Source organism: Condylura cristata, unplaced genomic scaffold, assembly GCF_000260355.1.
Source record: "Condylura cristata isolate star-nosed mole 26May11 unplaced genomic scaffold, ConCri1.0 scaffold00001, whole genome shotgun sequence".
Lineage (NCBI taxonomy): Eukaryota > Metazoa > Chordata > Mammalia > Eulipotyphla > Talpidae > Condylura > Condylura cristata.
The window spans coordinates 638378-652035 of NW_004567102.1; the positions used below are offsets into that span (position 1 = coordinate 638378).

Genomic DNA, 13658 nt, shown 5'->3' on the forward strand with positions numbered 1-13658 from the left:
GAACTGGGGTACAGGCCAGAGGTGCAGGGGCAGTGAGAGGATTCACCAGAGACAGAGTGGGGAGCAGAACAGGCAGATGGATGAAGTACACTGCTGAAGGGAGCAGCAAGCAGTCAGGAGATATCAGCTGATCACCTCCGGGGTAGGCAGGGATAGAACTCATATGAACTTTAGCTTTTTAGTACTGTGCTTTAACCCACTGCACCACCAGGGAGGGCCCAGAACCATATTTTTAAAGATCTCAGCAATCTGTTCAAGCCAACAGAACTTCAGATAAGTCTCAGTTCTCAGCCTTAAGCCAGCATGGCTATGCCATGATCTTCCCCCCAACCCCACCACTTCTCTCTCACCTATATCACTTAGGAATATATCTTAAGTGATCAAATTATTCATTTTTAGTCCTTTGATTCTATTGTCACTATAAATTCTAATCTCATTCAACACTGACACTGGGTTACACAGTGTAAGTCGTGGACTCTCACATGTCATGAATTATTGAATAGTCACTAGATGCCTCCCAAGTGTGACTGCTGAAAAGGGAGAGAGGAAATGTGTACATAAGGTTTCCACAACCAAGTGTGCTGCACATTCCTTCAGTTTACATAACGTGCCTTTATATAGACTCCTGTGATAGGTTTACCACACATAGAACAAGTAGTAAAAGAACCGTCCGTCGACTGTGATCTAAAATAAAATTCACAGAATATTGTTAAATTATAAAACTGGGAAATTTTCAGGACTGTCCTTTCAACCTAAGTTTTCTTGGCCTGGGGAAAAGGTGAGATCAAAGAAACTGGTCTATTTCTCTCTGCTCTGCATAAGCTGTGTAAAGACTAGAAGTTTTATTCCTAGCGTCTCTGGAATATACACACACATATACACACACATAAAAAATATGCACATAGGCAGAACTCTGCCCATCTGTGACTGTGCAGGTGTCCTTTCACCCCACTCTCTCCCTCAGCAGGGCAGCAGCCTCCTGCCTGCCTGAGACCTGCACCTGCCGGGGGTTTTTCTGTGCTGACCTCCCTCAGCAGAGGCCGCTCTCCTAAGGCGCCTGCCTGCAACCTTGCAGACCTCTCTCAGCAAAACTGTCCCTTTCAGGGAAGCTTTTCCTGTCCACTTGCGTCTATGCAAGTGCCCTTCTCTTTTCTGCCCCCTTTTTAACAAACCTGCTCCTTAAATATATCTGGCATGTCTGTGTTGTGGAGAATCTCGCCTCATGCCACTGAAAGGGGAGCTCTGGAGAAATCTTTCCCAGAGTAAGTCCAAGGACCCCGCACTCAACCTACAACCTCATCATCATCATCACTGTACTTCAAAACTATTTCTCCAACTCCAAAAATATTTGGTCAGCATGAAGTTTCTCTAGCAGAATAAATATCAAAAGGAAGCCTGCAGCGCTGGACCCTCTGGTGGGCGACTGGGCACGTGACAGGCACCCACAGAGTTAGTTCTCATTTGTCTGACACTGGCAGACACCAGCCCCAAAGCCCCGGCATCCCATACCTTTTGTAGATCTTAGGCAGGATCAGGACCACGATGATGACGATGACAAGCACCATGATAGTGGTGACGATGGCTCGAACAGACCAGCCGGAAGCATGAGAGTCAGGGCAAGGGACCCCCACTGCAGCAGAGGACACCCCCACTGGGTGCAGGGGAGGGGGGAGAGAAAAAAAAAAGAAAAAAAATACACACATAACAGAGACAGGCACTCTTATATATATATATATACACACACATACACACACATTTCCCCACTTTTTTTCTCCAATTGTATCATTATAATCACCAGAATAACAAGTGGCAAAGGGATAAAATCACCCAGTCCACAGCCATAGAGATGGAATTGAAAGAAGTTAATTTCTAACTCAGAAGAAAAATCCACCACTGGGAAAAAAAGAATGACAAACTTTTGACATCACAGTAAAACATAATAGTATGCAGATATCATGACTGTATTGTCATTCTTACAATTTAATGTATAAAAATGTAGTCTTGAGCCCTCCCTGGTTGCACAGTGGGTTGAAGCACAGCACTGAGAGGCTAAAACTTACACTTCAGCATGAGTTCGATCCCCACCCTGAAATGAGCCACAGGGCACAGCAGACCTCTCCTGACCCGCCCGCTGCTCCACTCATCAGTGTACTTCATCCAGCTGCCTGTTCTGCTCCCCACTCTGTCTCTGGTGAATCCTCTCACTGCCCCTGCACCTCTGGCCTGTACCCCAGTTCTGTATGCATAAATAAATAAATCTTTATAAAAAATTGTAGTCTTAGCACTTTAGTTGAGGATGTCAAGGAGAAATTCAGATGACTAGGATTTGTAGGTATCCCAAAAATTCACGAGAGTAACAGACCTCATCTGAGAGAAGAAAATGAAAAAGAAAGAAGAGCAATAAAATGATAGATCTTGGTTGGTCTTCACATTTATTTCCCAAATTTGAGAGGAACACATGGTAATCACTAACCTGAGGAAAGAAAAGTTGTCATTTTCTCTTCACCAATGAGAGGGTTGCTAATGGAGCAGGTCATATTGACAACAGACCTGTCTTTAAGGACCAGGCGTGTCTCCACCTGAAACAGCCCATGGCTGTCTTGAGTCAGGACCTCTGAAGACAAATGCACAGTCTCCCCTTTCTGGTCCCTCCACTGCACATGAGGCTGTGGGAACCATCCTTCTGAAGTACACACCAGCTGTGATCCTCCTTCCTCCAGTCCCTCCATGGTAATCCGTGGGGATGAACCCACAGCTGGGGAACAAGATCAAGGAATGAAACTAGGATCTCTGGAAATGGTCATTTAGTCAGTGACTTCACTGGGAAGAAAGAGGGGGATTCAGAGACTTGGGGAAGAAAGCAAAGCTAATGGAGGAATTACAATCCACTGAAGGATGAGACTAATTGGAGGATTTTCTTGTTTTGTTTGCTTAATATTTTATTTTTATTTTTTTGTGTTCCCAAAAATCACACTATGGGGTATAAAATCATTTTCAAATCCAGTGTGTTTCTTCTACACCTGAAAGCAAAATGAGTTTGACCAGGTCATCTTGGCCAGGATGAAACGAATGAGATAGTAGTCTCAAAGATCAAAATCTTGTAAATATGGTTGTCCAGTGGTGAAAAAAAAAAATGAAGTCCATTAACTTCTTAACATATTCTCCAGTAGGTATTTGTTAAATATGTTTATTAACATGGACAATAAATTGGAGAAAAAAGTAAATTATCTAAGATTTTGGTGTTTTTCTCAAAGGTACTTCCTAACCTTGAAAATCACCTGAAACTTACAAATAAAGACAGTGAGTTATGATGATCCAGGGGGCAACTTCGCTCTCCATCCTGTGAATAAGACATATCTATGATTTTTTATTTTACTGTGACTCAAGTTCAAGTCATTATACTTCCTAGTAATTTCACATTTCCAAAAAAAATTAATAGTACTAAAATAGTAAGTCGTATATAAAGCTGTGGAGTCAAAATTCTCAGATTTCACTAAATATCTGGTTACTTTATGGAGATCCTGGGAAGGATATAAATTCTATACTCCCAAAATTAAATCTAGTCTATTTGAGTTTGTGGACTCTAAGTATCCATGGAAATTGTGGCATGTTGGAGGGTGCAATTTAAATTGGATGGGAAAATGAATATTTAGAAAAGTTCAGATTCCATGGGCCTCCCTGGTTGTGCAGGGTTTAAAGTCTCAGTGCTATCAAGTTATCACTAGCCACTGCAGTATCAGTCTGATCCCCAGCCAGGGAGTTGACCTACATGATACAGCGGACCTCTCTTGCTCCCTCCCCCAACCCTATTGCTCCCCTCAGCAGTGTATTTCAATAGATCAGTTCTTTAAATCCACTCAGTAGATGCCCTCTTTGTCTCTGGTGAATCCTCTCACCCCCACACCTCTGGTCTACAACCCAGTTCTTGAGTGCATAAATAAAAATAAATAAATAATTTTAAAAAGAAAATTTTATATTCCAAGGAAATATTCTGGGAACTAGCAAGTGAAACAAGAACTCAGAAATGCCTACAACTATATGGACAGTTATTATATAACAAATGAGCCAAGAACATACACTGGAACAAGAAAATCATCTTCAACAAATGATGTTGGGGGAAACAGAAAATCATATGCAAAAGAATGAAACCAGCTTATGTCATACACAAAAATTAATTCAAAATGGATGAAAGACTAGGATATAAGAACTGAAATCATAACATACATAGAAGAAAACATAGGCAAAACTATTCATGATGTAAGTACTGAACAAAAACAGACATACAAACCAATGAAATTAAACTGAATATCCACAAATAAAATCACATATACATGGTCAACTAAACTATGATAATGGAGCAAAAATATACACTGAAACAAGGAAAGTTTCATCAGTAAATACAAGAGAATAGAACTAAATTATTACCTAGAACCATACACAAAAATCAACTCAAAATGGATAAAAGATTTATACCTAGTCCTAAACCATTAAATATATAGAAGAAAACATAGGCAAAACACTCCATGACATAAATCTCTGAAACATCTTTAAGGACTCATCTCCAAAAGACAGTAAAACAAAGGAGAAGAAAAACAGCCAGGACTACATCAAATTCAAAATCTTCTGTACAGCAAAAGAGACAGCAACCAAAACAAAGAGACATCCTACATATTGGTAGAAAACTTTGCACACCATACATCTTATAAGGAACTGATATCAAAGATCTACAAGGAGCTTACACAATCAACAACAAAAAAAAAAAAAAACAAGCAAACAACCCAAAAAATGGGCAGAAGAGCTAAAAAGGTATTTCTCCAGAGAACAAGTGTGAAGGACCAAAGGCATATGAAAAAAAGCTCAATATCACTTATAATCAAAGATATGCAAACCATAACCACAATGAGATGCCACCTCACACCTGTGAGAATGATGCATATCAATAAATAATAAATAAAGCAAGCAAGCAAGCAAGAAACAACAAATGTTAGCAAGGATATGGTGAAGAAGGAATCTTCTTACACTGCTGGCAGCAATGGCCGCTAGTCCAGCTACTATGGAAAGCTGTGTGGAGGTTCCTTACAACACATGTGACCCAGTAATTGACTCCTAGGTATCTACCCAAATAACAAAAACACTAATTCAAAAGGAAACCTGTTTATAGGAGACTATTTACAATAGCCAGATACAGAAACAACAAAAATGCCCAAAAACATGTGAGTGGATGAAAAATGTATAGAGTGGATGGAATACTACTAAGTAATCCAAAAATATGAAATACATGCATTTGCTGCAAACAGGAAGGAGCTTGCAGGGACTGTGGTAAGTAAAATTTGAAGGAAAAAAAATAATTACAAATACCAGATGATGTTGATGTCACTTAAATGTGGAATACAGAGAAACCAGACACAGGCTCAGATAAAGCCAACACAAAAACTAACTCTTGCAAGTTGACTGTAGAACTGAGGCATTCAGAGGGGTAGGGGGAAGGAGGGGTAAACACACTATGGGTGAGCACAATGGACTGTGTTGGTGAACTAGTGGGGTTTGGTGGTGGGCGTGCCAGCGATGACAACATCGCTGGAGGTGGGAACCTATACTTCCAAAATATAAACAATGGTGTAAAGTAGCATTAAATCAATAAAAATACTTTCAAAATAGTAATCACAATGCAAGTAGTCATCAAAGAAAAAATATAAATAAATAAAACAATGAGAACAAATATAGAATTCAAGGCATCTATCCAGAAACTTTACCTATTATCTTCACATCCAAACTGGCCTCCTGGTAGACACCATCTTTTTCAAAGAGGCACCGGTACCACCCGTCATCTGAAGTTCTGGCTTCCTGTATCTGCAGGGTCACTGTCCCCTCATCGAGGGCTTTGGTCACCAAGGCAGTCCGTCCTCTGTATTCTGCCATCTGCTCTCCAGCCACATAGTCCCCGTCCATGTACACATACACAGCAGGGTAACGGTGGGATCGGACCCACCTCACCTCCATGCTCTGGGCATTTGCCCTGGGGGTCAGGGAACAGTTTAGCTGTATGTCTTCTCCCACTCTGACCAGGATGGGCTCTGAAGGTCCAGTCACTTTTAAGGAAGCTGTTAAATATACAGGTAAAATCCAATGAAAATATCAAAATAGAGCAAATAGTTCCATCAGTAGAACATCTGCGGTAGAGTTTAGACATGAGGAAGCAGCCCAGGGGAGCAGTAAGACTAACAGTCACCCTTTGTAGAATTTTGTAGAAGGGGAGGTTTGGGTGGGATGATGGTAGAAGTTGTCCCTGAATAAAGGTATGATCCCATGTTGTATGATGGCTTAAAAAATAATTCACAGCTGGTCCTACCTTTAGTTTTATTCAGTTTATACCCCAATAAGAAAATAATTTTGCCATTAAAACTCCCAGAATGAATTTACCACTTTATCACTTCAAATCTGCATGAGCTTAAACTACTTAATCTGTTCATGTCTCCTGCTCACAAAGTATAACCACAACTATCACTCAAAAATCATAAGGTTGTCTGGAGTTACACACAAACTATACAAAGAGCTTGGACAACCAAGTGGTATAAGTGAGTCACATAACCCTTTCACACAGACAGTGACCACACTTATTGGCTTACTTTATTTTTGAGTTTTTGATGTGTGATATTGAAATATCTTCCAAATTTTTCATTGAGAAATTAAACCTTTTCTGAGTATGAAGTACAAGGAATTCAACAGTAATTCCCTGAAATCTAATACTCTTCCCATCATATCATATAATCCTCTTTCAATCAGTGTGGACTCTCACTTCCTATAGTTTATTCTATTATGTCATATCACATCATGTATTATCATATCTAGACTCTGATTCTGACAACATAGTAAAGATACCACACATTCACTTTAAAGATGAGAAAAATAGAAACCAATGATCCTATAAGCTCACATATAATTTATTATAAACTTGGACTTAAGTCTGACACTAATTGGAAGGCAAATATCACCCTGTCTTAGTGGCTTCATCAAACCACATGTCTCTAAGGATTGTTTCCCAACTGTGAAATGAAAATAAATCTATTAACCATTATAATTATTGAAACAAAAAAAATACCTGTAAGGCAGTTGGCAGGTACATTTAATATGTGTTTTTTAAAAAGTCACTATCTTTATAAACCACTGACATAATTTGCCAGGGTAGGAGCTGGGATGTCGCCTGCTGGGGTTGTGATCAGCTCTTTGCAGTGAGTCTCACCCTTGAGTTCTGTTTCATGAGATTAATACAGAAGCAGCAGAGAAGCTCCCTTTCTCCTTATCACCATCAGCCCTCACAGCTCCAAGGCACAGCGCCCCTCCCCCAACCAACAGGATCCTAAGGAAACTCTGTTGTTTCTTCCAGTTTTACTGAGGTCCCAGGAGGTCAGCTAACCCAGGAATAAGAGGACAGAGGAATGTATTTTCTGTGCTGAGTCCTCAAGGCCTGCCATGTGGGTCAATAACTCTGAGGTGTGACTCTTAACCTAAAATCTTCCTGAGGGACAGAGACATGTTTCAGCTGGCCCCAAACTGGCTTGACTTTCTGATCTGTAACTAACCAGCTCTGGTTAGTGTATCCTTCTGATCAGGAACAGATGCCATCCCAATTCTCTAGAAGTATATACAGAGGGGCAGCCCTCTTCAGACTATGCATGGTGTGCACATTAGTGAACTTTTCCCTTCCTGAGGTGCTTCCCTTTATTATAAGGCTGATGTGATCAAAGGTATCACACTAGACTCTGCCAGAGGGCAGGGTGTGCTTGCCACATTGATTTTCCTCCAAAATTCCTACATAGACTGCAAAGTGTGCTGAAGTTCACTAACGTGCACACCATGCTCATGTCTGCACACACACACAATCCTGTAACAGATGATGTGAGGGACTCAGGGTGCTGATGGAAGCAGCCATACAAGTTCATGCTGGTGGTCTTGGGCTGGGAGAGGAGGTCACAGGAAAAAGGAAGCTGATAAAAAGTTCAAAGAGAAACTGACAGACTCAAACATCACCTGGTTACTTTTTAAGCCTCTTTTTTTAAGGTTATCTTAATTGCACTAATATATTACAAGCACTCCAACTGTTAAGTTAAAAAAAAAAAATGGCCCATGTCCAGGTTCCAAACTGCTCCATGAGGCCACAGCTGCTTCCCAGCCTGAGTGAGTGAGATGCAGGTGGGACATCACAGTGAAAACAGGGCATGGGTGAGGATTCCCGGTCATCATGGCTGCACTGCCCTCACCTGGAACTGCTTCATAGGGGTATCCAGAGTCGGGCAGCTGGCCCGTGCCATCCTATGTCCTCCAAAGGCAGGCCTGTCCCTCCCTCCACAAAGGCAGAGATTATGTCTGTGCCCCGTAGAGGCGCCCACTGAGCTTCATGGGAGCCCTGTGAGTGTGCAAGTTACACTGTGCAAAGGAGCTGTGGAGGCGTGGAGGCCTGGGCTTGGTGGTCCCTGGTACTAAGAGAACGTGATACTTGGGAGGCCACGCCTCAATTTCTCCTCAGTGTCATGAGGGGTGGCTGCTGCTCTGTCCCTGGAGCATCGCCTCCTAGCACTGAGGCTGGTGAGCTGCCGCCGCTACTTACCAAGCTCATTCTGGAGTTTCTCTGAGAAAAGAATGAGAAAAGCTTATTTAGGAATTTGGCTAAAAAGAAAGGAGAGAAAATTTAAAAAAAAAAAAAAGGCAGGTTCTACATGTGATTGGAAAGTTCAATTTATCAAAAAGAAATTAAATGCAGAAAAATAACTAAAGCTTTCCCCTAGGATCAACTAATAAATCATTTCTCTAAACAGCAAAAGTGATCCAGTTCTATCATCCATGGTTCTGTTTCGGCTGATATATAGCATATTGACATTTACCTATCTTATACAAATAATGCATGTTATTTTTATAAATGCATGGAGAGTATAAAATATATGGGCATAGACAATTTTTACCTATAATTCCAAATTGGAAATAAAATACATACACACAAATAAATAAAATTTTACTCCTTTAACCTTCTCATATAATTTTAAATTTATTCATATACCCATTTATATGAATAAAATTATCTACTTTATAGCTAAATATAGAGGGGTCTCAAAATCCAATGCTATTTAAAGGCAATAATCTTTATATGATTAGAAATGTCTGTAAATAATTATAATGATGATAAAAATAGATAGATAATAGGTAGTTATATAGATAGGTAAATACATACATACCTACATAGATGAGAGAAAGAGAAGTGTGGATGGATGGAAAGATATAACCTTAATCCTAATATAAGCATTGATTTTGTTTTAGCCATTAAAATGTCATTTTTTCATCAATGCTATAATTTTTATTAGCATAAGACACTACCACCAATGCTGAATTGATTGGTTTGGTTGTTGTCTTTGTTGCTATTTACCAATAAGACCATAATTAAGATGATATCTAAACAGTGTTTCTGACTATGTTCATATGATATGCTCCTACAAACATTTGGTAGAATATAGTCTAGGAAAATATTACACTAGAAAGAATATAGTTTTAATATTTCTTCTGATGCATGCTTGTCTGCAAAGAAAAGAAAACAAGAAGACAAGGCAGAGCTTGAAAATAAATGAAATACCATTCAACCAATGTGTATGTGTGTATATCATACATACACACACACATTTGATATATACAAATATATACAAATATTTTATGGCCATTAATACATATTACTAAGTATTGGAGATTTTCCTTGATAACAGTATACTAGGTGCTATGGAATGATCCCTGGCACCTGAGCTAATAAACCTGAGGGCCTTGCCTGAGAGGCAGAGCACTGACCTGGGATGGAGATGGCTGAACTCTTCTCCTCTGTGAGGATGTGGTTGTGGATGAAGCACGACACTGTCCCTACAGAAGCAGCATTAACCATAAGAGAGGCTTCCACATAGAACAAGCCATCTTCATCTTGGATGTGATGCTCAGAGAGAGTCAGCAGCCTCTCTCCTGTGACATCCTCCCAATAAACCTGGGGTTCTGGGAACCAGCCTTTTGCAGTGCACACTACCTGGGCTGCACTTCCTGCGGACCCCTCCATGTGGATGTCAGGGGAAGATCCCAGACCTGTGGGAAGACACAGCCCTGAGACCCAGAATCCATAGGCAGAAATCACAGATACCAGATCCCAATTGCACTGTTCACAGGGAGAGGAGAAGAGATCAAGGGACAGGAGAGAAAAGGGTGGCCCAAAGTCTTCTTCCCATTTCAATTGGGGTTCAAATGCACTTTCTGTTCCCCTTTGGATCTGTAAATACTAACATCAAAACAGTACTTGTTTCAAATCCAAGTGAACAATAAAAAGAAAGAAGCTTAATGATATTGTGTGTTTATGCCTTTAGTACTGCAAATAAGATGTGTAATGATTTACTCTTTTAATCCCCCATGAATCCAGCTTTTTCTTCAATATTATCTGTATCAGTCATTCATCTGGCATTTGGGATGATATTGTGACTCTTCCTTAAACAGAAAATTTAATATGAAGTCAGACTTGTTCTTCCCATTTCTTTTGTGGGTGGCTGGGTTGGAGATGCCAAGAGATGACACAAGCTATGCAACTTCTGTCATCTGACAAATTCCAGGCAGAAGGTAAAATCTCTGAAAAATCAGAATTTCCACTGCTAGTTAATGTTATGACCTCCCTTTTTGTATAATCATAATATCAAAAATATACCATCAGCTTATAACTGGATTGTCGTAGCCTCATACGGTGGCTGCCTGGCCCAGGCAAGCAGGCACTAACCCAGGGCATAAAATTCCTGTCTCCTGAGACAAAGGGCAAGCCAGGGAGATATAAGAACCCGAGGGCATAAAGACTTGTGGGAAACTTCACCAGTCTTTTGGGACAAAAAGCAAACCTCATATAAGACTCCCAGGGCATAAGGACTCATGAGCAGTTCCTAACCTTGCATACACACATGTTGCTTAATGCATGACTGTATAACTTCCTCTTAATTTACCTTTTTCTTAAACAATCACTAACTACTCTCTGCTAGTCTTAAATCAATATTTTCCTAAAACAATCACTAACTACTCTCTGCTAACCTTAAGTTAGCCATTAGTTTCTCTTTAGACAATCACTGATGACTCTGCTAACACAATCTATTCCTTCCCTAAGACTCCTATCAATCCTATGCTAACAGCTCATCCTTTACCAGACCCCTTATCCTTTGAGTTATAGTTAAACATCCATATACATGAATGTTACCAGAAATGTGTATAATTTAGTATAACATAAAGTGTCAGGAAGAAGATGCATTGTTTCCCTCTTCCTTGAGAACTTTAAAGGTGAATTCTTATTAACTTAACTTACACATGATTGTAATTAACTACTTGCTACACAGTATAAATAAAGACCTGCTGAGGGAATGGCAGGAAGACTTGCACCCAACACTGACTCCCATGACTTCCTCACGCCTGCTTCCCTTCCCCCTTTTTGGAGTCTCCACATGCAGAAGCCATTTCACACCTCCTAAGATCCTGCCCTGCTGTATGTTCAGGCTGGTCCCCAACAAAGAGATAAACTGGACCTTGTGAAATGGGATATTCTATGAGGAGTATCACATTTAAATATATCATTCACTGGGAAAACTCTTTTTTTTTTTTTTTTCAGAAATCCTAGTTTTACATAGTCATGAAAATCTGTATGAGCACAACTCTCAAATTTAAATGAGAATTTGAATTTTCTAGAGATGGAATCTGTATTTTCTATAGATGGAATTTCTGTCCCTTCCACTTACTGAGGAAAGAGACTCACATATTTTACCTAGAGGCTTCAAAAATGTGTGGCTTATTTCAAACATAGTGAAATGCTGCAAATGCTCCCTGCAAATCTCAGAAATACATGAATTCTTCCATCCATTTTTGAAGCACCTTGAACATACTAGCTGTACATGGCATATCCACTGGGTGTTTTTAAAAAGGTCAGGAAGGGACCTCCCTGGTGGCCTAGGGGTTAAGTCTCAGTGCTACAACCACAAAGCAGCCTGAGTTTAAATCCCTGGGGTGGGAGCTAACCCACATCACCCAACAGACCTCTCCAATCTCACCCACTGTTCCTCTTAGCAGTGTATCTCAATGGATCTGTATGTTCTGCTCCCCATTCTGTACTGCATCCCTTACTTCACCCCCATACCTCTTTCCTGTACCCCAGTTCTTCTACACCGAATACATAAAAATCTTATTATAAAGGAATAATTCTTGTAAAAATAAAAATAGAGCTCGCTCGCTCGCTCTCTCACCCCCCATCTCTAAAAATAAATAAATAAATAAATAAATAAATAATAAAAATAGAATGGTTGCGAAGCAGCCTCCTAAGCAGTAAGCAGGCAGGGGTATCAGCAAGAGATGTTAACCTATCCAGAAAACTTTCTCTGACAAGGTAAGTGGGCTTGCCAGATTTTCAGTTTAGCACATGGAGCATTTATTCCTGCCAGGTAACCACTGGCACTTTTCTTTTCAGATACTGATTCTTTTTAATGTAACACAGATCTTTTCTTCAGTCATCCTCTACTTCCTGACTGCTTCCCACTGTGTAAATATAAATGCTTCTACTCATCTTGCCATCCAAGTTGAATTCACCCAAAACCATCTGAGAGACTCCAACTCATGAACATTAACTATGATCATCTCCAAAAAAAGCACACACTGCTCTTTATCTCTTCAATCCCTTCACTAGTTTTCTCTTGTGTTGCTGTTGTTCTTTTTGTTAAATTACATTTAACAAAATGTGCCATTACTTTAAAACACTGCAAGTGTTTTAACACAGCACACCCACCACCAGGCCCTCATATCCCCTACAATAATACACTAGTTATCTAACTTTACTACACAAAGAAACAGTGTCACGTTTCCTTTACACATCTCAGTTACTACAGGTTTGAGTTTCAAGCAGGGATGATAGGTATTATGGAGGCTCACTGGCCAGTGTGCAACAGACTTATCTTAGACCCCAGTCTCAAGTGACATAAAGTATCGTCAAAACTCACCTTAAATTAAATTTTGGATAATTGTTCATAAGTGAATTTACTCGGAAGATTTCAGAACTACCTGCCTTCAAATTAATCAGGACACAGGACTGAATATTAGGAATATTAGGAACTGCCTTGATGAATAAAAGAGAGTCAACTATCAGCTTGCCACAAATTAATCTATTTCTCGCATCAAGACCCCAAGTCTTTCCCCAGGTATTCACCTGCAACTTTGAGCAAAAAGCTTGTTTCCCCAATGTAGTACCCCTCTTGGAAACGGCACCAGTATTGCCCATTATCAGATGGCTGGACGTTGTCAATCTTCAGGGCCACCCGCCCCTCAGCGATATCGTCCTGTATGCACCTGACCCGGCCTCTGTACTCCTCCAGCTGCATCTCTGTCACCTCAGCTCCGTCCTGCAGCGCGAGCACCTGTGTGCTGGGCTCCGAGCGATACCAAGTCACCTCCATGGGCTTCGCCGTCCTCTTGGGGAGGAGCCAGCAGGGTAGTATGGCGTCTTCCCCCAGTCTGGCCACGGTGGGATGGGCAGGACCAATCACTTTAAATTCATCTACAAAACAGCGTGGACAGATGTAGCACAGTGTCAGGGAATGCCGACAGAGGACTGAAGCGCCTGCTTTCTATGT

The 13658-nt window shown here is 40.5% G+C and overlaps 1 protein-coding gene across 1 annotated transcript in view; it reads right to left on the bottom strand.

Annotated features, from left to right (window-relative positions):
* Positions 1 to 1457: 1457 nt before the first annotated feature.
* LOC101630857 (butyrophilin-like protein 2) overlaps positions 1458 to 13658 on the bottom strand; it is a 14111-nt gene continuing 1910 nt past the window's right edge. The window contains exons 2-7 of the mRNA XM_012726130.1: positions 13235 to 13582; positions 9826 to 10107; positions 8606 to 8626; positions 5754 to 6101; positions 2474 to 2755; positions 1458 to 1582 (exon numbers count right to left, since the gene is read on the bottom strand). Of these exons, the coding sequence (XP_012581584.1) occupies positions 1458 to 1582; positions 2474 to 2755; positions 5754 to 6101; positions 8606 to 8626; positions 9826 to 10107; positions 13235 to 13582 (1406 nt within the window). The remainder of the gene's footprint in view (positions 1583 to 2473; positions 2756 to 5753; positions 6102 to 8605; positions 8627 to 9825; positions 10108 to 13234; positions 13583 to 13658) is intronic.